The sequence below is a fragment of the Fusarium flagelliforme genome (assembly GCF_020744385.1).
Source record: "Fusarium flagelliforme strain FIESC 12 MPI-CAGE-AA-0113 chromosome Unknown B0J16scaffold_1, whole genome shotgun sequence".
NCBI lineage: Eukaryota > Fungi > Ascomycota > Sordariomycetes > Hypocreales > Nectriaceae > Fusarium > Fusarium flagelliforme.
In genome coordinates this window covers 5,633,640-5,658,930 of record NW_025763503.1, presented here as the reverse complement: position 1 = coordinate 5,658,930, position 25,291 = coordinate 5,633,640, and the positions used below count along the sequence as shown (strand labels likewise).

General features: G+C 49.1%; 10 protein-coding genes across 10 annotated transcripts; 5 read left to right on the top strand and 5 right to left on the bottom strand.

The window, feature by feature from the left end:
- Window positions 1-353: 353 nt before the first annotated feature.
- Window positions 354-1,303, top strand: B0J16DRAFT_260077 (chorismate mutase; the record flags this gene model as incomplete). The annotated part of the gene is made up of 3 exons (XM_046123235.1): window positions 354-406; window positions 476-536; window positions 635-1,303. The coding sequence occupies 3 exons, from the start codon at window positions 354-356 to the stop codon at window positions 1,301-1,303; spliced, it is 783 nt and encodes a 260-aa protein (XP_045989757.1).
- On the bottom strand, window positions 1,202-2,367 carry B0J16DRAFT_34629 (protein BCP1). Its single transcript, XM_046128428.1, has 2 exons — window positions 2,134-2,367; window positions 1,202-2,082 (listed from the first exon to the last, which is right to left on the bottom strand). The coding sequence occupies exons 1-2, from the start codon at window positions 2,218-2,220 to the stop codon at window positions 1,312-1,314; spliced, it is 858 nt and encodes a 285-aa protein (XP_045989756.1). The 5' UTR covers window positions 2,221-2,367; the 3' UTR covers window positions 1,202-1,311.
- A 54-nt stretch (window positions 2,368-2,421) lies between these two features.
- B0J16DRAFT_34606 (uncharacterized protein) lies at window positions 2,422-4,671 on the top strand. Its single transcript, XM_046128376.1, has 3 exons — window positions 2,422-3,182; window positions 3,234-3,687; window positions 3,737-4,671. The coding sequence occupies exons 1-3, from the start codon at window positions 2,679-2,681 to the stop codon at window positions 4,606-4,608; spliced, it is 1,830 nt and encodes a 609-aa protein (XP_045989755.1). The 5' UTR covers window positions 2,422-2,678; the 3' UTR covers window positions 4,609-4,671.
- Window positions 4,672-8,676: 4,005 nt separating this feature from the next.
- Window positions 8,677-10,557, top strand: B0J16DRAFT_34579 (chaperonin 10-like protein). Its single transcript, XM_046128325.1, has 3 exons — window positions 8,677-9,019; window positions 9,098-9,468; window positions 9,518-10,557. The coding sequence occupies exons 1-3, from the start codon at window positions 8,867-8,869 to the stop codon at window positions 10,320-10,322; spliced, it is 1,329 nt and encodes a 442-aa protein (XP_045989754.1). The 5' UTR covers window positions 8,677-8,866; the 3' UTR covers window positions 10,323-10,557.
- A 235-nt stretch (window positions 10,558-10,792) lies between these two features.
- B0J16DRAFT_352831 (uncharacterized protein) lies at window positions 10,793-12,084 on the bottom strand (the record flags this gene model as incomplete). The annotated part of the gene is made up of 2 exons (XM_046129273.1): window positions 10,793-11,754; window positions 11,805-12,084. 2 exons carry the CDS (start codon window positions 12,082-12,084, stop codon window positions 10,793-10,795), a joined length of 1,242 nt encoding a protein of 413 aa, XP_045989753.1.
- Window positions 12,085-12,536: 452 nt separating this feature from the next.
- B0J16DRAFT_329859 (uncharacterized protein) lies at window positions 12,537-14,400 on the top strand. Its single transcript, XM_046126369.1, has one exon. It carries the CDS (start codon window positions 13,031-13,033, stop codon window positions 13,979-13,981), a length of 951 nt encoding a protein of 316 aa, XP_045989752.1. The 5' UTR covers window positions 12,537-13,030; the 3' UTR covers window positions 13,982-14,400.
- A 90-nt stretch (window positions 14,401-14,490) lies between these two features.
- B0J16DRAFT_314429 (uncharacterized protein) lies at window positions 14,491-14,868 on the bottom strand (the record flags this gene model as incomplete). The annotated part of the gene is made up of 1 exon (XM_046125185.1): window positions 14,491-14,868. The coding sequence occupies one exon, from the start codon at window positions 14,866-14,868 to the stop codon at window positions 14,491-14,493; it is 378 nt and encodes a 125-aa protein (XP_045989751.1).
- A 707-nt stretch (window positions 14,869-15,575) lies between these two features.
- B0J16DRAFT_297614 (major facilitator superfamily domain-containing protein) lies at window positions 15,576-17,739 on the bottom strand (the record flags this gene model as incomplete). Its single annotated transcript, XM_046124467.1, has 3 exons — window positions 16,836-17,739; window positions 16,296-16,781; window positions 15,576-16,246 (listed from the first exon to the last, which is right to left on the bottom strand). The coding sequence occupies exons 1-3, from the start codon at window positions 17,449-17,451 to the stop codon at window positions 15,576-15,578; spliced, it is 1,773 nt and encodes a 590-aa protein (XP_045989750.1). The 5' UTR covers window positions 17,452-17,739.
- A 652-nt stretch (window positions 17,740-18,391) lies between these two features.
- B0J16DRAFT_34510 (fungal-specific transcription factor domain-containing protein) lies at window positions 18,392-21,715 on the top strand. Its single transcript, XM_046128229.1, has 4 exons — window positions 18,392-19,161; window positions 19,226-19,262; window positions 19,321-19,803; window positions 19,857-21,715. The coding sequence occupies exons 1-4, from the start codon at window positions 18,707-18,709 to the stop codon at window positions 21,237-21,239; spliced, it is 2,358 nt and encodes a 785-aa protein (XP_045989749.1). The 5' UTR covers window positions 18,392-18,706; the 3' UTR covers window positions 21,240-21,715.
- A 634-nt stretch (window positions 21,716-22,349) lies between these two features.
- Window positions 22,350-23,477, bottom strand: B0J16DRAFT_378552 (S-adenosyl-L-methionine-dependent methyltransferase; the record flags this gene model as incomplete). The annotated part of the gene is made up of 4 exons (XM_046130928.1): window positions 22,350-22,797; window positions 22,853-23,066; window positions 23,121-23,311; window positions 23,365-23,477. 4 exons carry the CDS (start codon window positions 23,475-23,477, stop codon window positions 22,350-22,352), a joined length of 966 nt encoding a protein of 321 aa, XP_045989748.1.
- Window positions 23,478-25,291: the final 1,814 nt, after the last annotated feature.

Below are 25,291 nucleotides of genomic sequence, written 5' to 3'. Positions count from 1 at the left end.
CCGATCCGCTCTTGCCCTGGGCTCGGCCTCGGTCTGCCAACCATAGATAGCCCGCCCGGGCAGGTAAAGGTCGGCAGCCCAGACGGTAGGAAATCTTCAGTGCCCGTACAACTGGGCTTTCCGTACCCGCTCCAACTAACCTTTTGAGTCAATTGGGTTTCAATACGACTCATTACATTGATAATCTCATCTCATTTCACTTTGGCCAAGTGTCATACTTGGACATTGTCGTTTCTGATCAGCCCTGAATATCTCTGACTATTCAGATTTACACTACCTATTCGAGCCAAGAAACGATTCTGCGCAATCACTCTTTATTATCATACCTAATCAACATGGATACCGTTATCAACATGGCCGATGCCGCACACGCCCTGGATCTTGCTAGAATCCGGTTCCAGCTCATGTACGAGTTACCCAATTCCACATAAGCTTTATTCTTTGGGTCAAGAGAGATCAGGACTGACAGTAGAAGTCGACTTGAGGACACAATCACATTCCATTTGATTGAAAGAGTCCAGTTCGCATTGAATGGTGTAAGTGAGATATGAGACCCTCATACAAACCCCGGTCCAGCCGAACATAATCATAGGCTACAGAGTGCGTGATAGGTGATTGACTGGTCTTTCAATAGACGATTTACGTCCCTGGAGCTGTCGAGCTGCCAGAAGCGAACCTGAGCTTTCTCGACTGGTACTTTCGCGAACAAGAAAAGCTGCAATCTCTGATCCGCCGTTTCGAATCTCCCGACGAATACCCTTTCTTCCCAGATGCTCTGCAAAACCCAATTCTTAAGCCTCTCAACTACCCCAGGATCCTACACGAAAACGACGTCAACGTGAACGATAAGATCAAGCAATTCTATACAGAAAAGTTCCTTCCCGCTGTGTGCCCCGACTTCGGCCGCGAGGAGCGGGGCGAGTCTCAGGAAAACTACGGCTCAACTGCGACTTGCGATATTGCTTGTCTACAAGCCTTGTCACGACGTATCCATTTCGGCAAATTTGTCGCCGAGTCCAAGTTCCGCTCTGAGCAAGAGAAATACATCCGTCTTATCAAGGCAGAGGACCGAGAAGGTATCGCAGAGTCCATCACCAATTCTGCTGTTGAGAAACAGGTTCTCGAGCGACTACGACTCAAGGCTTTGACTTATGGAAAGGACCCCTCTATCCCAGACGGAACAGAAGGAGCGGCAAAGATCGATGTCGATGCCGTTGTTTCAATGTACAAGGACTTTGTTATCCCGTTGACCAAGGAAGTGGAGGTTGAATACCTAATGCAGAGGCTAGAATCGGACGCCTAAGGTTCTTTTTATTGCGCAGCACTCAGATATTCATTAACAGCCTTTACTGCCCCGGGGAACTTGTCTGCTTCAATGAGAATCATGTGCCCGTGCGCCTTGACGCCCATCTCTTGGAATGCCCGCTTGCTGTCTGCCGCCAGCTCGTCCTCTTTTGTGTAGTTGAAGTTTCCGTGCGCGACCGCATGTTTGTGCAGCACCTCATCCTCCATGTGGAAATAGTACATGCCGGCTTCCTCCTTGGCTTTCTTGCGCTTCTGGTTCTCGACATCCAGTTTGGACTCCATCTCTTGATATGTCTTGGATAGAATCAAGTAGTGGGAGAAATTGTAAGGCTCCTTATCCTCCACGGCGGCCTCTACCTCATCGACAAGCATTGAGTAGAGCGGTGGCGCCAGCTCAGAGGGCATGTTGATAAGTCGTTCAGAGAACACGAGTCCTACATGCTTGCCGCTGCCGAGTACATCTGCAATGGGTGCTAGAGACGAATTGGTTTGCGCCTTCTCCACAAGGTACTTAATGATATCATTCATAGGCTCCTTGTCTTGGTGAACAGCTGTGTTGAGGACGGTGAGTATCGCGTAGGCGTCGTTGGCTTTGCCGTCAACCTTGATAGTCGAGCCAATTGTGGGTTGCGAGAGAACAAGATCGGCAAGGGCAGACATGTTGAAAAGATTCGCATCAACATCGAATAGCTGTCGCAAAAGGGTTTTGGTTCCATGGAAGTCAACCTCGGGGTCAAAGTTGAACCACTCAAAATCGACGTCGACCATATCGAAATCCTAAACGATGGTCAGAAGGGCACCGGTGTGGTTTTACCAAGATTTGCCTACCTCACCATCGGAGCCATCCTCGTCCATCTTGTCGACGTCCGCAGGTGGGACATCCTTGACTTCTTCGCGCGCACGCTTTTTGCCCATTTTGAAATTTGTATTGAGTTCCGGTATTGATTGAAGAATTTAGACAAGTCTTTGGTGGTTGGAGTTGTTGCTTGAAGTCGGCGCAAAAGCTGTCAACTAAAGTATCTAAGGTAGCAGGACAGGATGACTGGCAAATCTCAAATTCCTTCACCAGTGATGTCGAGCCAAACATTTTCTTAAGCCCCTCACTAACCTAAAGAGAGCTGATAAGATAACCATTGCTCTGGGCTGGGTCTAAGCTCCCTGAGCCTCCACTCCGCAAAGGTGGTCTGGCTCAATTCGATTACCTTAAGTTACTCCACCCCCGTCTCCCCCGTCCGTCCCAGCCGACCGCCGACTTGGGCTTGGATCTGGGTGCACGCAACATAACGCAACGTCATTCCTTCAGCTTCTCTCACCCATCAGCAATTCTTCAGCTAATATAATCGCCATTCTCCATCGCCAATACTTTATTCGCGATGGACTACAGCTCCACGATCCACGACGCTGAGGATCCCGCCGGCGATTCGCCCTGGGGTAACTCCCCTGTGTCGTCTCCATCGCGAAACAATATTGCTGCCTTCAATCCCGTCTCGGCTGATAATCCTCCTCCTCCCTTTCGCTTCAACACACAATCTTCGAACGGTCTATCCCAAGAACAGTCTACGCCTCAGACTGAAGAGTTCCCTCGTCCGGGCACTGCGACCACGGCATCTGGCACAGAAGATGACACTGAGGCTTCGGGGACGCTGAACCCTTCAGAGGCGCAGTCGCAGTCCACAGCCGCCGAACCATCAGCCGAGGACGCAGAACGAGCCACGGTACAGGGCCATCAATACGACCAGGCTGGTCCACCAGCTTCGCAGCCTGAACATGAGCAGCCTCCACAAAAGCCTGCTGGACCTCAGTACAGACTCCAGGCCAAGATCACTGGACTTGAGCGCACTGGCAAGAAGGACCCTATTTTGCGATTCGATGTTCACGTATGACTATTTTCAGGTCCTCTTCTCCCCCGCATGAACTGACGGATGTAGACAAATATTCCCCGCTTTCGTACAACTCAATTCCGCGACGTCCGCCGTCTGCACTCCGAGTTTGTTAAGCTCGCGGATCATCTGATATCTGCAAACCCAGAGGTCTTTGTTCCTGCAGTTCCCCCGCCTCTGACCTCTGCCGGAGCCGGCACAGATGAGGATGAAATTCGTGTCAAGGCCTTGATGCAGAGATGGTTGAATTACGTTTGCAGTAACGAGGTCTTGATGCGAGACGACGAGATGGTGCTATTCGTTGAAAGCGATTTTGGCTACAGCCCTATGGTCAAAAAGAAACAGCCCGCGACAGGCGTGCGCAGAAAGATCTTGAAGCAGTTTGCTCCGCCTCCCGATGACACCCCTGAGCTCGCGGATGCGCGACCAACTGTTAAGCTTTTCTATTTGGGTAGCATGGATGCTGGCCACAAGGTTGATAAGCTGGTCAAAGCTCGAAGAGGTGAGTTTTCGTTATACCGTAAAACTACAGAATACTGAACGTCCCCCAGGTCTTGGCCTTTCTGAAGCCGATTATGGTTCTAAACTTACAAGTATGCACGTCCAAGAGCTCCATCCTGGTCTGGCCAACGCCTACCGAAAGCTTGGTAAAGTCGTTCAGACCGTTGGTGACTACCATGCTGCCCAAGCAACAGCAGAGGCCACGACTATTGGCGACCCGTTCCAATACCATTCCCAGGACGCCTTTATTGTCAAGGAATCACTTACCAACCGCCAAATTCTAATTCGTGAATTTCTACAAGCACAGGAGGCCACGCGCAGTAAGCTAAATGCAGCCGATCGCCTCAAGGCCAGCTCGAGTGTGCGTCGCGAGAAGGTAGATGAGGCCATCACAGCATTGGACGATGCGCGCCAGCATGAGACTTGGCTGTACAACAAAACCAACCGCGTGACCCAGAATCTGGTTCAAGAGCGACGGAAATGGTTCTCGAGAACCTCTGCCGATCTTCGTTTGAGCATCAGGGAGTATGTGCTTCGCGAAATCGAGGCCGAAAGGCGGACATTGGCTCTACTAGAGACAGTCCGCCCAGACATCAGATCAATTGACGCTTCAGGTGGTCTGAGCCGACTTGGTCGCGAATCGCACCCAACTGTACGTCGCTCGAGCCTCGCAGCTAGCCAAGGTCCCAAGGGTGACTCTTGGAGTGGCGTTCCCCGTCGTTCAGATGCAACTGGTCGCAGCGTGTCAGGCAGCCTTATCAGTAAGGTATCAGAGGAGGGCGAGAGTGAAGAGAATGCCGAGACAGCTCAAGGACGCCAGGCCGCGGGTCGTACAGGCCTCAAGGGTGTCAGTGAGGAGGAAGACGAGGATCGTGTGGACGCCAGAAATGCTGCGAGTCGACTGGCTGCCAGCACTTTCTAAGTTACTTTGCCAGGGCGCTTATGGGTGATGGACGAGGGTCCTGCATCAGATTCCTTCCTCTTTTCTCTGTTTGATAGCATCGCTCCGAGCCTGGTGTCATTTAAAACTGTATGTTATCTTTACCTCTAGTGGTCTCCTCTTCTGTATGTGTAAGGCCTCAAGGCCTCATAACTTGCATTGAACACCGTGGTGTGCCTTCTTAAACTGTACACATCAATCAGCATCCTCGACTGTGATAATAACACTACTTTTTGGTACAACACAAAACTGTCATCTATCATTTAACATCTGCCGTCCGATCTTCGAAGTGATAAGCGGTGTGTAGGGATTGGCAGAGAGAACATGTGGCTTTCAGTACCCGAATAAGGATGATGCGATGTTAAGTAGGTATTGAGTTATCAGGACAGGGCTTGATCCATCGTCACAGTTATGTCAGTCGTCGAAAATGGCAACGGAGAGGTACGCTTCATGATTCCACATGAGTTTATGTACTGGTTTCTAGAGGCCCTAGAAAGATAAAGGAATTCGAACTCATTGGATATTGCTTTCGCAATATGAAATCGGTCTGAGGATATCTAAAGTTTATGCTCACCGATGCCAAGCCGCAGGATAACACACTATGCATGTAACTGTCGTACACAACCTACGGCTGCTCGAGATTATCGTGTAACTGCCAATTGCAGGTGGGCGATAGCTACAATAAGTTGCGTTGTACACTTATTGAAGAAAGCCATATCCAAGACTTTCTCGTTGAAAGTCTACTTTGAGAGGAGAAGATCGCAACCAACGAAGGTTTTCATGACTACAAGCATGCGTGAGTGGACACGCCTCAATACATGCTCGGCAGCATTCAAGACGCAGACAAGCTTAGTCCATATTGTAGCGACAGCAAGCCATTGAATGCATCTCGGTATTTTACATAACATGGAAGAAGCTGACGTGATTATTGCCTTGAGGTAGTATTTATAGTTTAATGACAGTGTCAATTGTTCATTTGTTCTTGTTGAGACTCTTATCAACAGTAAGTCAAATCGCCTGGTAGATTCAAGATACCAAGTGGCGGTCTGGTCATTATATGGCCATACCATGTGTATATATGGCAGTGCGCATGTAATGCGTTTCGAGGAGCACGGCTGATCTGATCGAGAGCATTGACGACTGCAACGGTTGAATTGGTTTCTTGAGTGCCAAAATCGTGGCCGTCGACTACGGAAGCAATGAGGCCGCACTCTAACTTGGCAACTGGGTCTGTAAACCATAACCGTTCTCCATAAATCGAAGTTGTCGGTAATTCGGGTCTTGATAACCTCGCATTGAGCCTGAATCGCAGCTAGTGAGTCCATGTCATTGGAGGTCTTTAACCGTGATTGACAGTCATTGCGAACTGGCTTGGCATGCTTGGGTCCTGGATTTTCACCGTTTTGGCCTAGGATTGTTGATCAGGAATCGACTGCCATACCTAGGGCTTGGGATGAAGCAGTGGAACCCGAAGTGCATGAATCTCGTCATGTCTGCATCTTTACAGGCCTCCAACCCTGCGGCAGAGCCACGGCGAGATAGCCAAACAAAAACAAACCAATCAAGCACGCCAATTCCGTGGTAGAACGGCGAACATCTACCTGGAGCAGCGGAATATTTCTTCCTGACTGAAAGCCAAGGTCACGGCACTTAGCCTGTCAGGTTCGGACGAAGCTGAAGTTTGCGGCAAGGACTGCATTAGATAATGTTTCCTGGCACCCGAGTGGTGTAGAGCCGGCTAGCAAGATCAAACCTTGGTTGTTGATGGGCCATGTTCTAAACGAAAGAAGATGGGGGGTGCAGACGTAGCACAAAGATTGCTGCAAGCGCTCAACTTGCAAGGCTGTTCTTGTTGACAGGATTTGGGTGCAATTGCGGTAACTCTTGTTAATATGGCATTTCTCCGTATCGTTCTGGGTAGAACGGGTGTCACCAGATTTGGACTTGATCACTTCTCTCTCATCTTGAGACAACAGATCGCCGTGGGGAAACGATAGAGTAGGGGAGGCGGATGCATTCGTATCCCATCCCCGTTAGTCGTAGGGTTGGATTGCCGGATTGCCTATGGGGTCTGGGGTTCACACTCTCCAGAAATCCTTGTCATCTATCAGTGAGTAAAACGTACAGAGCACAGCAGACATTGATAGGGACCGAATGAAAAGACGCTATCCTCTCGCGTGCTCCCAGGGGGCCTTGTTGGCGAGGAACAGTCAATGGCGTAACGGGCGGACCGCGATAAGCGGGCAGCGAATAGTCGAGAATGTGTGTTAATTGATAACCGTAATTGATCTCGCCTGTCGGGACAACAATGGGGCTAAGGGTGTTTCATGCGTTTTTCCTCACAATGTCACCTACAAGACTGTGTCTCAGAGAGCTGCAGAGGACTGGAATATCAATCATTGCAGGTCCAGAAGTGTATCAGACGGCTAAGAAAAAATCTTACCGGTAGGGACGGAAGACGTCGGAATTCATGGGAGATGCGCCTTCCTTATTGTTTAATAGAATGGATGCGTTTCCGATTGGTGAAAGAGAAGGCAAGTACCTCCATACCCGGACGGTTAGACATCCATAACCTATTGCTCAGGGAAAGAGCCTCCTTCTTGTTGATGGAGGAAAGCACCTCCATAATGATCGGTATTGGGATATGATTTCCCCAGATTTTTTTTGGTCTTCTTGTGAGCTTCTTGTATCAGAGTAGTGCGCTAATATCAGATACCTGATTGATGAGCTACACCACGGGGAAGGTAAAGAAGCCCAAATGAGGCTCAACCGTTGAGAACAAGCCTCATTAACGATTCATTTCTTTGTAAAGAACAAATCCTACTACCGTCAATCAATATCATGATCGATTCCGGGACTCAAACCCATCAACCATTCACATACTATGTTGATGACCCCGAATTCGAGCTCAAAAAGGACAATTCAGTGTCGCTACTTCACAACATGGCCGTCAATGACCGTTCAGTTCCCATAGCATTGTTTGTACAGTACCAGTCTCGCTCACCGCGATATCGGGCAGACTAAGCGCTATGCCATACTCCTATTTGTGCATGGCTCAGGATTGCAACTTACATGGTCCCCGGTACACCTGGCCGTCTTCCGTTGCAGAGATATGCGACAATATCGAAGGCATGCTCGTCGTCACAATTGACGATCTTGTTTCCTCGTTGGAGCGGGCACCAGTCGCGGCCGTCATCATCAAGATCTCGGCATTATCAAATTGTAGTACAACTTTTGGTAGCATACCTCATCATCCAGTGCAGTAGCATTGTGGACATACTCTCTGTCTGCTTCAACAGACGCAGAAGAGGAGCAGAAAAATACAACCCGCAGCGATACGTTGACCAACTGCTCCTGGGAGCCTGGGAAGTCAATGCCGCTAAAAGACCCTTGGTAGCGTGCCCCACGAACAAGCATCAAGTCCTCAGTGACGCCCCATATCTGCATGCGAGACGGACGCCCGCTCTAATAGAACCTCGACCGCAAGACATCCACCAATTTCACTCTCTTTGCCTGACCCTGGTCCACGCACATGGCACACGGCACACATCTGGCTCGTCAGGACCCCAGCGACAAGACCGCCCCTCCGCCAGTACGCATTTGCCATCATGCTACTGTATGTAAGTCCTGCAGCTAGTTTGCTATATGACAGCACTTTACGGTAGGTCTTGGTTTCCCTCCGATAGCTTAATGATCCCTGACTGGGCCTTTTCTTGTCGTTTCAGACGCCTCCGAACACCTACCAGCTTGGCACTGGGCAACTTGACGATAGCACACGCCCTTACTCCCCATTGCTCTTGATCCGGACTCCTCTGCCCAAACTTCCGCAGGGAGCTGGGGAGAGTGAGAGTGTTATCTAGGTACCTAGGTAGGTACTTAAAGGGTGGGAACCCATCTTCTCTGGCCCCCTTCGCCTATATCTAAAAAGTTTCTTACCTGCCCAAACTAGTTCTATCACTGTACCAGGAAGGCTCGATTCACCAGTTTCATGTTCACCTCCAGTTTTTCTTGATATCTGCCTGGCTAAAGCACTTGGCACTTGAAGCACCTCCACGAACTATCCTGGAGCTTACCCCCACGCGCTCGTCAACTCCCACATTTCTGCGCTCCCCACCAGCCAATCCGCTTTACTGTGAACGCCCCAAACGGCAACTGGTCAAGCCATCAACCGACTTCACGTCTCCAGTCTCAATCAATATCCCACCTTTATCCCACGCTTCAAGCACCGGACTTGACAGCCATGGCCCCAGTTGCTACGGGAGAGGCCGCATCAGCGTTCCTACCCGCTGGTCCCTCTACGGGAGAGGCCGCATCAGCGTTCCTACCCGCTGGTCCCTCAAAGCCGTTGAGCATCAGCGCTTCTGTCTTGCATGGTCCCCGCGATCTGCGGATGGTAAGTTAACCATGACCACCGCCCCAGTTAAAGATTCAGCCCTACCCGAACACAAGCTTAACTGATGACGTGTGTCAGGAAACTAGAATCATCGAGCCTCCAGCAGCAGGCGAGCTTCAGATTGCTGTTAAAGCAACAGGTATTTGTGGCTCAGATGTTTCTTACTACAAGAAGTTTGCCAACGGCGATCTCTGTGCTTGCCACCCACTGTCTCTAGGCCACGAATCGTCTGGCGAAGTTGTTGCTATTGGCCCTCAAGTGAATGGCTTCAAGCTAGGAGACCGAGTCGCCCTTGAGGTTGGCGTCGCTTGCGGAAATTGTGGTACTTGTCGTAAAGGCCGGTACAATCTGTGCAAAAAGTTGCGCTTCAGGAGCAGTGCCAAAACATATCCTCACTACCAAGGCACATTGCAAGAAAGGATTAATCACCCTGCGGTTTGGTGTCACAAGTAAGCCAATTACACGCTCTACGACGAAAGCAATTGCTAAAGCGTACAGACTTCCAGACAACGTCTCATATGAGGCAGCGGCTCTCCTTGAACCCTTGTCGGTAGCTATACATGCAGTGAATCGCGCAAGACCGGAGCCCGGCTCCACTGCCGTTGTTGTTGGGGCCGGCACCGTCGGCCTATTGACTGCTGCAATGGCTCGCCAATCAGGCTGTACTTCAGTAACTATCACGGACATTGATGCTGGACGTGTGAACTACGCCGTCAGCCGAGGATTTGCAACGCATGGGTTCGTGACTCCCATCTCACGCTTGAATTCATCAAACTACTCTTCGGGTATATCCACTCCTGCTACTGGTGCTTTAACACCAGCCAGCACATTTTCAACGGCAAGCCGTTTTGACGGAGCAAAGTCTCTGGCAGCAGATATAGTTGCTTCATCGAACCCGGCAGGCTCATTCTTCCTTGAAGAGGATGAGGACGGTGTTGATATCACTTTTGAGTGTACCGGCAAAGAGGTCTGTATGCACACAAGCTTGTATGCGACCAAAGCTGGCGGAAAGGTCATCATGGTAGGGATGGGAACCCCTATCCAGACCCTGCCTTTGTCAGTGGCGCACCTGCGTGAGATCGATATCTTGGGCGTATTCCGCTACTCGAATACATATCCTACTGGAATCCGGCTTTTGTGCTCTCAAGCTACGAACCCTTCTGGATGCTGTCTTCCTTCGCTGGACGACATGGTGACGCATCGTTTCAAGGGTCTTGACAAGGCACAAACTGCATTCGAGCTTGCAACACGCACCAGTGACGATGAGGGCAACCTAGTTTTGAAGATTGTGATCGAGGCATAAGGTCCTTTTCAGATTTGAAGCCACGCCATGATACGAAAAATAGACATAGATATCCAGGCAATTGCATGATTTAATGACACGTTCCTTTCGGTCTTGGGAGTTGGGTTATTGATTCCTGGCGGGCATATCGGCTACAGGTGCACAAACAAGTTAAAATTGATGTTACGCAAGACGTGGCAGCAGCAGCTTCAACCATTTCAACAACACTGGCAACAAGGCACAACAATCTTCTGAGAGTGCTGATGGTTTGATAGCAAGATAAAGCTCAGCTACTTGGTCCATAGTCAAATGCATATCGATGGGAGCCTTCGGCTATTGCTTGCTAAGGATGATGTGGCCGGTCTATAATGTTTTGTATTCGTCATCTACTCTAAACACCTAACGCCGGGCTAAAATGCTTTCGAATAAGCTCATCGTGGTCATATCGGATTCGTTGTGCTTCAGACTTGCAAGCAAATGGATAGTCGTTTCTAGATTAGAATATCACCAGCCCCACGGATATTGAAGGATGGGTCAGCGAACTCTTGATTGGGACCAGCTGCACCACGACGATGTGTAGCCTTTGCAGCTTCAACAACGTGGAACTTCTTGCCTACATCACGAGCTTGACCCAGGCTCTGCACGATTCCGTTGAGAAGTCTCACCAGGTTCACATCGTTGGCCTCGTGGAGCATCTCTCGCTCGAAAGAGGGTTTGTCGGAAGGAATGACAAGGTCCAGGCGGCTCACGAGAGCTTGAATCCGACGTAGAACGGTTGGTGACGGGGTGGTGTAGTCGGTATCCATGCTACTAGCATCGGTAGCGTCGCCATTGACGTAAGAAGGGGGAAGGCGCTCAAGATATGTCGTGAGTAGATGGAGTCGGGACTGGAGCATCTTGATGGCGTTTGCCTTTGCAGTCAGGGCGGCAATCATCTCATCCTCCTCTGGTGTAAGAGCAACCTCATCCTCCTGAGCAACATCCTTCTCTTCGTCTTGGCTTTCGACGAGCCGGCGCTTTCCTTTGCCATTTGATTCGATTGAAAGAGATGGCTTGTCTTCCTTGGGAACAGCAGCGGCCGCGCTTCCTCCCGAAGCAGCAACGTAGTTCATGCTTATCATTTCGGTTTCATCAGTCTCAACGGTGTATGGTAGCTCTTTGAACTTGAGTTTGAGCGTAGGTTCTCCATCGTCCATCTTCTTATCCTCGCCATCATTATCAGTTTTTGGATCATCGACCTCGTAGTTGCTTTCGTAAATGGTCAGAGGGAGCTTGCCGCCGACAGAATGATCAAGGACCTGTTCTGGATGGAAACCCAGAAGTATGGCCGACTCATTCCAGCCTTGAAGAATTTGATTATGAACGGGAAGGATAGTCGAGGTAGGGCCGGAAGATGGTAGAAGGGTGTACCATCCGACAAGGTCGAGTTGTCTATCTTTGTGGACAGTGATCACTAGTATGCGGTTAGAGAGGTAGACCAACAGCGTATACGTGACGACTGACTCTGCTCTAGGCGTGTGCTGAATCGGTCACCATCAAGTAGGTAACCGCCTTGTACATTGGGCTCTTGGCGAGTATGAGCTTCGAAAGCATGCTCGATTGTGATTTCGCGGCCATTCTGCTGGCCCAACAAGACGCCAATGATAGGACCATTCTGCTGACGAAGAGTGTGCCGCGTGATATAGTCGGAGATGGTAAGAAGAACGAGAGGGTGAAGGACAGCCTGAAGCTCGGAACTCTTCTGATTCGAGAGAAGAGGGTTGGCGGGGGCCGAGGTAGCCATGATGAGGTAGGAAAAGTATCAGTTAGGTGTGGATCGTGTATGAGATTCAAAGACGGAGGTGGAAATTGCGTGGTTCGGGCTAGTAAGGGTGATTGAGATTAGAAGGTCCGGTGTGGTGTTGAGCGAAGCTATTGTTAGCTTGGCCGATAGATGATAGCGTGAAGATTGAAGATGATGGAGGTGAGTTGAAGATGGATCATGGGAATAACAATGCCCCGCGCTCAGTTTACGTAGGACCTAGCTCTAGGCTGCAAAGCTGCCGGGACCCAGGTAGGTAGCTTAGTAGGCCGCTAAGCTACCCATACTTGCTGAGACGACGGGCGGGAGTTCAATGTGGGGTCAAGAGTTAAGAAACAGAGAATCCGATATTATGTCAGCGTTCAATTTCCGTTTTAATTCGAGCTCAGCTACGGATACATGCGACCCGACCCTGCATTTTGCCGCCATTTGCGGTTCGTTTTTACTCCGTAGTGACATGGACATTTGTCTCATGATCATACAACGCAATACATCATTTTATCTCAATTGTTGGTGATGAATGTTTATTATGCTTTGATTGTGGTCTGATTAAAGACCGTCTTCTTCATCTATTTAAAGCATATCCATTGTCTATTGCTCATCACTCATTGAATTGTTTGGTAGCGCGGCGGACGGATCCTTCCATGCCTTGATTTATATTTATGCCCTGCCCTTGTTGAAGCTTTGATCACCAGGAGCTGAGGTTGGACCCATTTGATGCGCGAGATCCTTTGTTCAAAACCGCCCGCGGTTGCAGGTCTCTCAGGACGACACAACGAATGCCCCGTACGACAGGGCAGTTTTGTATTCTGAAGGAAATACAGAGCAGAGCGGCATAAACTCTATACTGCAGAAAAAAAGGTTTTATTTAGTTGCCCGTCGCATCTCCACAGGTATGCAAGTACATATGCAAGCAGGCATTTGATGGATGTGGATGTGGACATTTTGCTTTACCTGCCTATCGTCTTGTCTCTTTCTCTTACCTACAGTACCTACCCGAGTCTCACCTTTTCCCCCCTTCCATCCTTCTTCTCTTTTTCAATTGCATTTTGGCCATCTTCTTTCTTTCTTTCTTTCTTTTCTTTATCTTATTCCCCCATTGATATCCACCGCCTCTTGTATTTGTTTGTCTAGCCGCAAACAAAGCATCTTTATCATATATCATTCTCATTTCTCCCTTTTACCTTTCTTAGCCCCTCCTCCTCGGCTGTTTCTCACTGGCTGGAATCACTGTCTTGGATCTTTTCGGCAGATATCAAATACTCATCTGATCTCTCTAGCAGAATCTCCTTCTTATCTGCTTTCGATCTCCGACACTCATCTTGATCTTGATCTGGATCTTGATCTTTCGGTCAACACTAAAAAGCGACTCTCGACTTCAAAACCCACCCACCTTATCTCGCCAGATCTGGCTCAAGTCTACTGCTTGTATTGTACAGTACCGTACCGTCGCACTTGGAATATGATCGCCGCCTTTAGCCAAAGTACGGACAAAATGGTCCGCGTTTCGGCGCCTTCACCTAAATTCACCATCACGCCGCCTACTCTCTATCTGTCACAGCATACGGATACAGGACGCAACACCATGTCTTCAACTCGCAGTGGGAAGCGCCGCCATTGCGATAGTATCGACAGTGACACGCCGCCACCCACAAAGAAATACAAACAGGTAAATTCTATCGCCTCAGATGCCTCGACAACATCTACCTCGTCTACTGCTCCTTCTATCGAATTGGACTATTCTCAAATACAAACAATACCAACATACCAACCGCCACTCTCTATCGATACCTTCCTACCGGCATTTAAGAGCGTACAATATGACCGCCCTGCGTACCGATCAATATCCCCGACACCACCGTCACCCAGATCGCATTGAATGTTGCACTGGTCAAGATGATACATCGAAATTTACGACATATGATTTTTCTTGTTTAAATAAAAATTGGATACCACTTTTGCATTCCTCGTCAACGACTCGAGGGTAGGCTTGATTTTTTGCGCAGATGTTTAAACCAAGAATGATTTCCCTCATCTTTTTGTCATGTCGAACATGAAGTATCTATCCATGTCAGGTATGGATACGAGAATCTCGGTCATGAGCATCTAAAAGCTATCTTACGAACTTATCATTATCGGCGTTTCACCAATAGAGTGGGGTTACAGAGGAACACAATACTCTGGAACATGTCAGAGGATCATTTTGGGAGATTAAAGGTATCTCGGTCATGGTTTTTAATGTTCTAATAACAGATGGATATCAATAGACGGTAACGCAAAAAAAGAAAATACTCAGAATTCCTCCATTTATCAAAGTTAAACAGCCCAACCAACGCCTAGTCTATGCCCTCTCGTTATTGTCGTGAATTATTTCCGCCCAGTTCTCCTTCAGTTCATCTCCCACCACATAACATCCTCTTCTTGATACGGCGTGTTGATTTGAAAGTTGCGCTCCATGGTAGTCATGGAATTTTCCAGAACGAGAAGTTCCACACGCGCCATGGCGTCCCTGTCGCCCGTCCGTTTGGCCGCTATGTACAGCGCCATGAGCTCGGCGTGCCGGCTCTCATAGTCCTGCCGAACTCGGCGCCTCCGGGCCGCTGGATCACACGCAGCACATGTGTCGTTGAAGTGTTGGGTCTTGACGCTGGGCGTACATGAGCGTGGTCGTGATCGCGGACGTGATCGTGAATATGAACGTAAACGTGACATGGGCTGCATGCCACACGCCGTGGCATAGTTTGTGAATGTGTGGCCGCAAGCCATTGTTGTTCTGATGTTTGTGCACATGGCAGCAGCGATTGGACTTGGATGCTCGTTTCTTGATTAAGGATTAAACAGAAAAGTCTAACTCATGAGTTGCGCCATAGATTGATGGCGATAGAGAGGTGTAAATATGCCTGGGCCTTTGGGCTGTCGTGGACTCGATTGTGGGCGAACCCACACATTAAAGGTTAATTCTTACAAGTCTGGAGGGGATGAAGATTTAGAAAGACGCCAAATTCCAAGAATTAGGCCCTTCATGCCTTCTTTTCAAACGTTTGTACAGTTGTAGAGATGGGATCCCTGTCCAGATTTCTCTGGTGGATGTCGCATGATGATCATGGCACTTACAGGCTTCACCGCCATGCTCGATTGACTACGCCTTACAACTCATCGCTAAAAATGCCATTAAAAGATGATACTTGAGTATAAACGATCAAGAAGGATGTACGGTGAGCTGCAATGACAACAAATCGGTTCACGTCCAAGTCACAGTGGGCTGCCTAATTAAGATATACGCATAGAAAATCAATTTGTATGGTCATACTCATGTTTAGCTACTGTAATTATTCTATCTAATGCATTGTAAACTATATCCTCCTTCCCGGAGCAATTCTTTTTCTAATGAGAGGAGCTTTTCTGCCATCATACCGGCTACCCTTTTGTTTTTATTACCCACGAACCCCTCCGTATTCGCCGTTATTCGTCCATCATGACTCCTCCGTCTTTTGCTCCTGCTGAGCATTACCAGTCTCTGGCGATGACTCAGCCTTCTTCGGCTTGATATTCCTCCACTCTACACATAATGCGCAGACCAATTGACCCAACGCCAATGCCACACCGACGTAGAAAATGCGTGTGATGGCGTAGTTGTAGGCCTCTGCCACCTTGGGGACATACTCTGATGGCACCATCTTCTTGAGCTCTGTAGCACCAGTCTCAACAAGATTCTTGGAGGCAAGCCCAGGAACACCCGACAGTCGTTCGACGAGACGTCCGCTGAGGATAGTTTGGCCGACAGAAACAAAGATAGCACCGCCAAGTTGTTGAGCGAAAAAGGTGATGGAGAGACCAGTGGGAACTTCCTCCTTGGGAAGCGTTGCCTGGATTGCGAGACCACCGCTCTGCATTCCAAGACCCAGACCGAAACCGACCAAAAACTGGTAGGCGATCCAATGGGATGAACCAGTGTCTGGATTAATGGTTGTCAAGAGGCCTTGTCCGATAGACATGATGCAGGGGCAGATTATCATGGAAGGAACATAATAGCCAATCCTTTGGGTAAAAGCAGCAGAGATGATACTTGCTACCACCAGGCTGAGCACGAGAGGGATGGTGTAGACGCCCGAGTCAACTGGGCTGACACCCTTGGTAGCCTGGACTAGGAGTATGTTAGCACTGACTAGGATATAAAGATAGGAGAGACTTACACCATAGAGGAAGATAGTACACAACGACTATCATGCCACCACCAACTAACAGCGAGATCCAAGCGCATGCCAGCATTGTCCGTTGGGTGATGACCTTGACAGGAATGGTTGCCGTCTTTGGCATCTTGACCTGCACGATAGCGAAGGCAATGAGTGTGAGGCCAAAGATGACAAAGAGCACAATAAGTCGCCAGCTGCTCCAAGCATAAGTTGAGCCTCCCCACTGAAGTGCAAGGATAAGGCATACCATCGAGGGGACGAAGAAGAATGTTCCAAGCGGGTCGAGGCGGGTGATATGCTCGAGGGCAGGGACAGACTCTTGCTTCTTCTTCGACATGGTGTGAAAGAAGAAAAGAAAGATGGAAGCCACGGCGCCAACGGGGAGATTCATGTAGAAGCACCATCTCCAAGTGGCATGCTGGGTAAAAGCTCCGCCGATTAGAGGCCCAGCGACTGAAGAGATTCCAAAGACCATACCAAACATTGCTGCAAACAGAGTTAGTAAGTTCATAGAGTGATAACGAAGAGTCGGATACTTACATTGGAAGAGAGGCCGTTTATGGAGAGGGACCAGGGGCACGATAGACATCATCGAGCCAGTCATGATTCCTGCCGCGCCAATTCCAGCAATAGCTCGCCCAACAATAAAGGCAACAGAGTTGGGTGCAGCTCCACAGATGGCAGAGCCAATCTCGAAAGTCAAGATGCAGACAAGAAATGTTTTTCTCAAGTCATAGAAACGGTAGATGCGACCAAAGATGAGCTGGAAGGCAGCGGTGGTAAGCATGTAGGCAGAACCATACCATCCTATATCCCCAAGACTCTGAAAGTCATTTGTGATCTCGGGGATAGCGGTTGCAATGATTGTGCGATCCAAAGCAACTAGAAACATGGCAGAGAAGACAGAGACAATAATGAGCCAGAACTTGAGTGTCTTTGGTTTGTAGTTTTCCAATGCTTCCTGGTCAACGACTTGGCCTTGGGGTGCTGGAATTTCAGGTTCAGGGGTGCCTGAAGATGGTTGCTGAACATTTTGACTAGATTCAGGGGTTTCTTCTTGTTTAGAGCTATAGGGAATCTGTGGTTCGGCTGATGAGAGCGAGTTGATTGACTTGCGTTCTGGAAGACCAGAGTCTGTCTTCTCAGTTGAAGGCATTGTTGAGGTTGTCGAGGTGTAGACTTGTCCAAGAGATAAATGTATACCAGGGAAGAGTTGTTACTTGGGTGATGAGAGAATGCTTGAGTGATGATAAACAACATGAAGCAATTGCTACACTGGGTATTGTCCTAGATATATCTACATTGCGAGTTGATCATCGGACAGACAGAAGACCGAGCTTTACAACAACACGAAACTAGCGTCATGACTTAGGGGAGATTTTCGAAGCGAAGTGAGATTTCTCGGTCGATAGTCTTTAGTTTCACATAAGACACAGCAAAATCCACCCGAATAAAATTGTTTCGAGACTGAATAAATCCCCGAAGGTGAAAGATGAAGCAGTAGGTCGGATCCGGAGATGGTGGCGCTATTCCCCATTGGGAAATCAAAGTTGCGAAACTGGCAAGAGTGTCCCTTCCTCGGGACCGACGGACACGAGCGCACTTGCCTTCTTAACATGAACAACTCTCGGCCAATTCCTACATTCTTGTTACCCGAAAGTCCTCTCTTATGGTCTCTCCGTACCTGTCTGTACTCCTTTTGGAAATTTCTATCTACCTGTATCCAAGGTAGTATCTCACCTCACCTTGTCTCTCAATCTAGGTACCTAGCAGGCAGGTAGGTAGGTATCACCATAAGTTATCTTATCAGCAAAGAGAAAGAGGGGCCAACCAACCATCCAATCATTCTCCCATATCTTCCAGCAATCAATCCTCTCATCCAATGTCAAAGCACGGCCGCCAAGCGAGGTAAACTACAGTAAGCTCCCGTGCTGTAGCTTCGGGCCCGACGGGAAGATCAAACAACAAGACAGACACTCTTCGTTCTTCAAGTCTTACCACTGGACCGTTGCGGAATCAATTGTATCTGGTCCCTGACTCTGATCCCTACCTATAGCTGCGGTAGTACAGTACGCCACGGTACCTTCATCAGCTGTAGGGCTGACAAGACATTTGACTTGCAGCTTAGCTGAACCCATCAAGCAGGTCAAGTCTGCCGATAGCTGCTGATTGACCGAACGCCATTTTCGGGCCCTGCCAGCGCCACTTGTTCGGTAACGCGCAGCTGTGCTGTGTTTGCTGGCGAATTGTCTCAGCACCCACCACCCGAGCGCAGTACTGCATTCACTCACTCCGGGCCCGACATCTGCTTTGTCTATTGCAGTTCCGCTCCGGAACACAGTATCCACTCTATCGGGTCCAAAGGCTCCGGCTCTACGGACCTTCTCACACGGCCCCCATTACGGCTTGCCATGCCCTATCCCAATGGCATCCCCGGTGTTCCCGGCTCGGCCCCGCAACAACACCAGCAGCAGCAGCAACAACAACAACAACAACTTCAAGATCCATCAAACCTCAAGTTGACTCGAGGTACCAGCTGTGTTCTATGCCAACAACGCAAAGTCCGCTGTGATAAGAATAAACCATGTGCCAACTGTGTTAAGGCCAAGGTTGAGTGCCGGGTTATACCTCCTCAGCCCCCTCGTCGTCGGAAGAAGCGCCTTCAAGAAAAGGATCTGATCGAGCGTCTTAAGAAATATGAAAACCTTTTGGCCGAGCATGGAGTTAAGGTCGATGCCATCGGCCACGAGTTAAGGCATGATGGCCCTCCAGGCGAGGATGTCGATGAGCTGGAGAACGACTTTGAAGGTCTCAAGACAACCCCTGAAGCTAGCTCATCCCCTGCTCCATCCAATGCAGAGCAAAAGTACGCATCCTACAGATCATGCCAACCTATTCCCTGTGAGTCGATTTTGCTTACACTACTACAGGACCGGTGGTGGAGCGTGGTTTTCTTATCACAAAGAGGTATGCTGCCCAAAACTCATTTCCTCTAATTGTTGCAGGTCCCTAATCTCCCCTACAGTTTCGAGCAAGCGAACATATGCTTCAAGATTCATCCGACGAAGAACCTGAAGTAGGATCTACCATTCATCGTGCCTTTGACCGCATGTTTGCTACTGACGGATTTCCTTTCATCATCGGGGGTACTCCTGTCCCAATTGTTAACCTGCATCCTTCTACCATACACATTTTTCAACTATGGCAAATCTACATCGACAACATCAACCCATTACTCAAAATCACACATGTACCCACTGTTCAGGGTCAGATCATCGAAGCAAGTTCGGATATCGAGAACGCACCTAAGAACATTGAAGCTCTCATGTTTTCCATGTATCTAATGGCAATCACATCACTCGAGGAAGCCGATGTTTACAGGAGATTTAACGAAACCAAAAAAGAACTTTTAGCGAGATACCATGCTGGTACCCAGCAAGCGCTTACAGCAGCTGGGTTTATGCGAGTCAACGATCCCATTTTGCTGCAGGCGTATATTCTCTACCTGGTAAATTCATCATCAGCTGCTTGATTCGGGATTTTATATTGACTTGAACTCAGTTTGCTGTTCGGTGGTTTGTTGACCCTCGACAGGTCTTCTGCTTGATTGGATTGGCTGTCCGTATCGCTCAACGAATGGGTCTTCATCGAGACCCAGCTCAGTTTGGCTTGCCACCATTTGAAGTTGAGCAACGCCGTCGGCTATGGTGGACGCTGGTTGGGTACGACCGGCGACTAGGAGAGATGGCCGGATCAACAGTCACTGCCCTCTCTACTGGTGGTGACTGTAAAATACCAATGAATGTCAACGACTCGGACTTACACGTCGATGGAAAAGAATTCCCCACTCCCCACACCGGGCCAACTGAAATGCTCTTTTCACTCACAAGGGTTGAGCTTGCAATGGCTGTTTCGAGCGATAGCAATCGCGACAGTTATAAAATGAATAACCCAGACAAGAGCCCTGGAGGGTCAGCTGCCAACAAAAGCCAGGCAACAATCCGCCTTGCTGGCCAAGACGGGCCTGTATATACTCTCGACGGGTACTGCGCGCACATCGAAGGTACTTATCTCAGCCAGTGCGACCCCAAGATTCCTCTGCACTTCTTTACCCTTACAATGACTCGTCAAGCCATGTGCAAGATGCGTATCATCAGCTTTCTTGTTCGAATGCATAGCAACGATGACAATATCCCGCTCAAGGATGTTGAAAGAGATAGTTTGTTTCTACAAGCTACGCAGATGATTGAGTATGACAATGTTGTACAATCCTCCGAGTCACTGCGTCCCTTCAAATGGTACTCTATGCATCACTTCCCCTTTCCTGCCTACATGTTTCTTGTCCAACAACTACGGCACCGCGTCTCTGGTCCGATGGTAGAACGTGCGTGGGATGCCATAGAGAAGAACCACGATCTTCGCGGCCTCATGAACAATTACCACAACCCTATGCACATGGCATTTGGTGGTCACTTTGTCAAAGCTTGGGATGCACATGAAGCCTCCCTTATCGCTGCCGGTCGACAGCCTCGGAGGCCAGCGTTTCTTGGACCTCTGCGCGAGCGCGTCGCAGCTCGTCGACGGGCAAAGCAAGAGAGAAGACCCGACCCTAATCTTTCCAGACCTCAGATCGGCGTCCCGCGTTCACAAGTCACGACGCCTTCTTCCACAGGTTTTGCCCCTTCTGTTGGACATATGACCCCTGGGACGGTGCATCACGGCCAACGGGCGAATTCGGGCTCTGTTGCTTCTAGTGACGAGCCTGGAGAGATGGACTGGACATTTATGATGTCAGGCTATAATGACACCGCCAGCTTTACCCCGATGGGTGGTTTTGGAAGCTTTAGCGGCGGCGGGCCCGGCGGAGGGATGCCTGGTATGCCACCCCCTATGGGAGGCATGGGACGTGGCCCTCCTCCCGGCGGCAATATGTTTGGAAATTAGCGATACGAATTGGTTTAATGCGATACGATACACGAACTCTTTTTGCGCTGTTTACCGCTTGCTATTTCTTCTTTTGTTTTGCTTTTGCTGGAAGTCAAAGATTATGCCTTCTTGAACCGCATCGTACGGGATACTTGCATTTCGGTCACGGGCATTTGTACAGCGATATGCTTCGTTCATTTTGTTCTGTCCTATCGTGTGTCCATATATTCATATATCTGTGTATTCATGTTGTGCACTCGAACCAGAAGACATGTCGCATTAGAAAGGTTGCAGAAATGGCAACACTCAAAATTTGTGTTTATTTATTCATTTCCTTCATACACTGGCGGTAATATCAAAAAAAGCTTTTGACACAGCTCCGGCCGGCATGTATCTTCGTTCTTTCTTTTCTAGGTGTCGAATAAATAGCCTTATGGATTGAACCGTACATACTGAGGGCGAAGTTGAGAAGGGCGCTGGGGGATTTGTTGCAAGCAGTCGGCTGCCGAAATCTCGAATGACTTGATGTTACTCTAGGTGTAGTAAGATGAAAAGATGGGTGAGAAACTGAGATCTCGTGACACTAGTCTACATGTCCTATCACGATTTTAAACATCGAATGCGCAGAAACATGCAATCCCAAGCTCTTTGACAGCCCCTTTCAAGAATCGCAGTGTTTCCAACACTAGTTTGTTCCGTTAGCCTCTAAGCTGATGGCTATCCGGTAAGTTGGGAGATGGGTTAATGTATGTATCACACTGAGATCCGGATGCAAGGATCTCGAGCCCCTCCCTGTCACGTCACACTGCCGTTTCCTAGTTCGATACCTGGCATGAGCCACGCTCCACGGCAAGCTGATCAGCAGTGTTATGTGACGGGTCCATGTTTGCTCTTGTGTTGCGTTTCAACAACCAGAAGGCACCATGCAACGTAACCTCCATCCCTGTCACCCCAGCCGCCAGGACCAAACATGTTGACACCGAATTTGGCTGACTGGCTGTTGTACAGCTGGAGTGGAGGTACGAGCGTGATGTGTGCTGACAGCTATCAACTTCGGCCAAAAGGCCACCAGTATGACTGGAATTCTGAGAAGTTTGCCATTATAACGGGGGTTTTTGGACTTCCCTATCATAGCGGCTTCTGCGCCCAGCAATCGATCCAATCGAGTTGTGCATGTATGCGCGTATTGTTGAGAGTTTCAAAAATGCTATGCCCAAGCTCATATGCCTCGTCCTCTGTAAGTCCCATAATATCCGGGCGGCCAAGCATGGCCGTAACCCATTCTTCAAGAATACTTTGCGTGAAAATTCCCATCTCTCTCATCTTGGCCTCCTGATGCCACCGGCCCACTGGGGTGAACTCGTGCCGCTCGTTGATGTTGATGAAGCCCACGTCGCGAAGTGTTGCGACGATTTGGAGAGGGAAGCGTAAATTCCATCCATACAGCTCAGTGAATGGGCCCTCAACAAGCCGGTAGAATTTGTTCATAGGATGGTCATATCCAGCGGTGTTGTCGTCGGAGAACACGAAAGGTACAATCTCGTGTATCTCGATCCAAGCACCTGGCTTCAGTTTTCTAGAATCACTCAGTTAGTTATCATAATGAGAGAACATGGGGCATTTCCACCCACTGAAAGGCTCTTTCCAATAGTTGTCTTGGTTTACGCAGTGTTTGCAACAAAGCGCGGATATGAATCAAATCTGCATCTGCGTAGATGCTCGTCCACGAGCGGTTCTCGTCCTCAAGGTCTTCCACTCGAAATTCGACATTCGGCGGAGTCCAATGCGGTTGAATTGGTGAAAGATCTGTGCCTATAACACGTGCACTGGGAAAGTTCTCTGCGACTGCGACAACACTTGAGTTAGTTTGAGAGCCGCTACGAGAGGGATGGACCTTACCATCCTGCGCCCACATGCCAACACCAGTGCCCAGATCGACAATCTTTTGCGGATTATCACCAATTGGGGCTAAGAACAGCTTTCCATCCATGAGATAGTCCAAATACAGCTTGTGCTTCAGGCCTTCGCGAACTTGCTCAGCATCGTCATTTGGAAGACCGTAACGGCCGCGTAGAAAGCCTTGATAACGCCTAACAAATCAGCATTGAAGAAAACAGACAATGCATGGTGTGTTACTAAATACCTTCCGTGTTCGTATGAGTATAGTTCTCTTGTGTTGACTGAAGTAAATTCGGAGGTTGCTATAGAATCACCGTAGTCCGATGTTGGGTCCTCTTCGGGGTCATTATGGTCCATTGCTACCGAACTTTTGATACAAGACCCTTTTGGTAGATTGTGCTCGTGAAGAGACAATTGTTGTAGGAACAGGATGTTGTTGGACAGGAATACATGAGAACACAACCTGAACCTAACCAGATGGGTAGCAACAGGGTAGAGGGCAATGTGAGGATTGAAATGACACCAGTCTACCTAGGCGGTGGTGAGCCAAAAGTATATGCTGGTGACTGATACTTGGGCTTGGTCCCGAGTGGAAGGTACGGTAGTCGGTAATGCGGGCAGAGTGAGATATGTCAAGAAGAGTTGAAAAAGCGGACAGTATTGCCCAATAGAATAAAGATTCTCAAGATACGCCCTGCTGGTTCTGGCGACGGGCGTGGTTGAACGTGAAGTCGCACAGGACCCAGCAACTCGGACTGTGTTGCGGGTGCTAGTAGTAATGTCCACGGACAGCCAATACGATGGGAGGATGGGCAAGGGCGGTTCCCAGCACGACGGAAGGGAGGGCAGGCGGTGCAGGAAGACCCAGAAGTCTCCCAGCTCCCAGAAAACTGGTAGGTCGGGGTCTTTGGCGTGGTTGGTATAGTAGCAAACACACAGGACGGTGGGTGCGGGATGGCTATGAATTGGCTCCTGAGACAAGCCGGCGTGGACCAAGCCTTCGGGACAAACCGAAACTCTTTTGAGAAGAGAGATTGGCGACAGTAATGCAACCCAGCCGTGACGTGGTCGAGCGAGCGAGCTCAAGATAGACAAGGCCGAAACGTGGCGATAGATGCTAGCAAATTAGCTATCTCATGCACAGCGAGGATAGCTGATCATGGTAAGGGCCCGCGTAGTGGGAACTGTGTCTCGAGTCGTGAGTTTGAACCCAAGTCTGAAGCGTGGAGACTGAAGCTGGAAACAGGCAACTGTTCCACTGTATGATGGACGGTCTCGAAGTCCTAGAAACTAGGAAATCTAAGACAATGATGGACTACCAATCATTCAATTAGATGCATGCATTGTTCCTGATCTTTGATTGAAGAAATATAGTGACTGCGGAGGAAAGCAACCAGAGAAGATATCCCCTGTGTCGTCAACCTTGCTCTGAGGGGAGTGCTATGCTGTGCTGCGTTGCGCTGTAACTTTGGTGCAGTAACAAGCTGGTACCTAATAGGTAACTAATAAGTAAGAGTAGAGTAATGGAGTGAGTGAGTGCATATCTGGGGTGGGCCAAACCAAACGGGCCCAGTCTCCATTTCTCTAGGCACTTCAACTTCGCGACACTCGAATCGCTCCGGTCTGTAACAATAAGGTTAGTGCTCCGTCTTGCAGCTGATGAGCCATGAAATACTGTCAAACCTGGATGATCGGGCCGTAGTACCACGATTGCCTTATTCGACCAAATTATCACGCTCCGACTTGGAAACCAGTCCTCGGCAATGAATCGTAGATGTATGGACCTTATCGGTTGCGATAACGAACAGTACACCAGGTAGGTATGAGACTGAATTCGTCTTGTTACTCATATGGCCAGGTGGAGGTTGCTAAGCATAATAATGCACGCTTGACAAAGTTGAGACCTTGGCGTTGCTGTGCCTTAATCAAGCATTGCGACTTTGCAGGCTTTCGGATAAGCAACGATGGTCCCGTTCTAACTTGGCCGACTTGAGACCACAGGTAGTCTGAGGTGAGAAGTAATATGCCAGATGAGAATTGAGAGCAAAGATTAGCTGTCCTCCTCTTTGTAAATTTGAGAGTCGTCGCGGATAGAGATGACGAGACGAGACGAGATGAGACAAGAGGAACAAATCAAGTAAGGTGCATAGGTAACTGTAGAGAGAGGATAT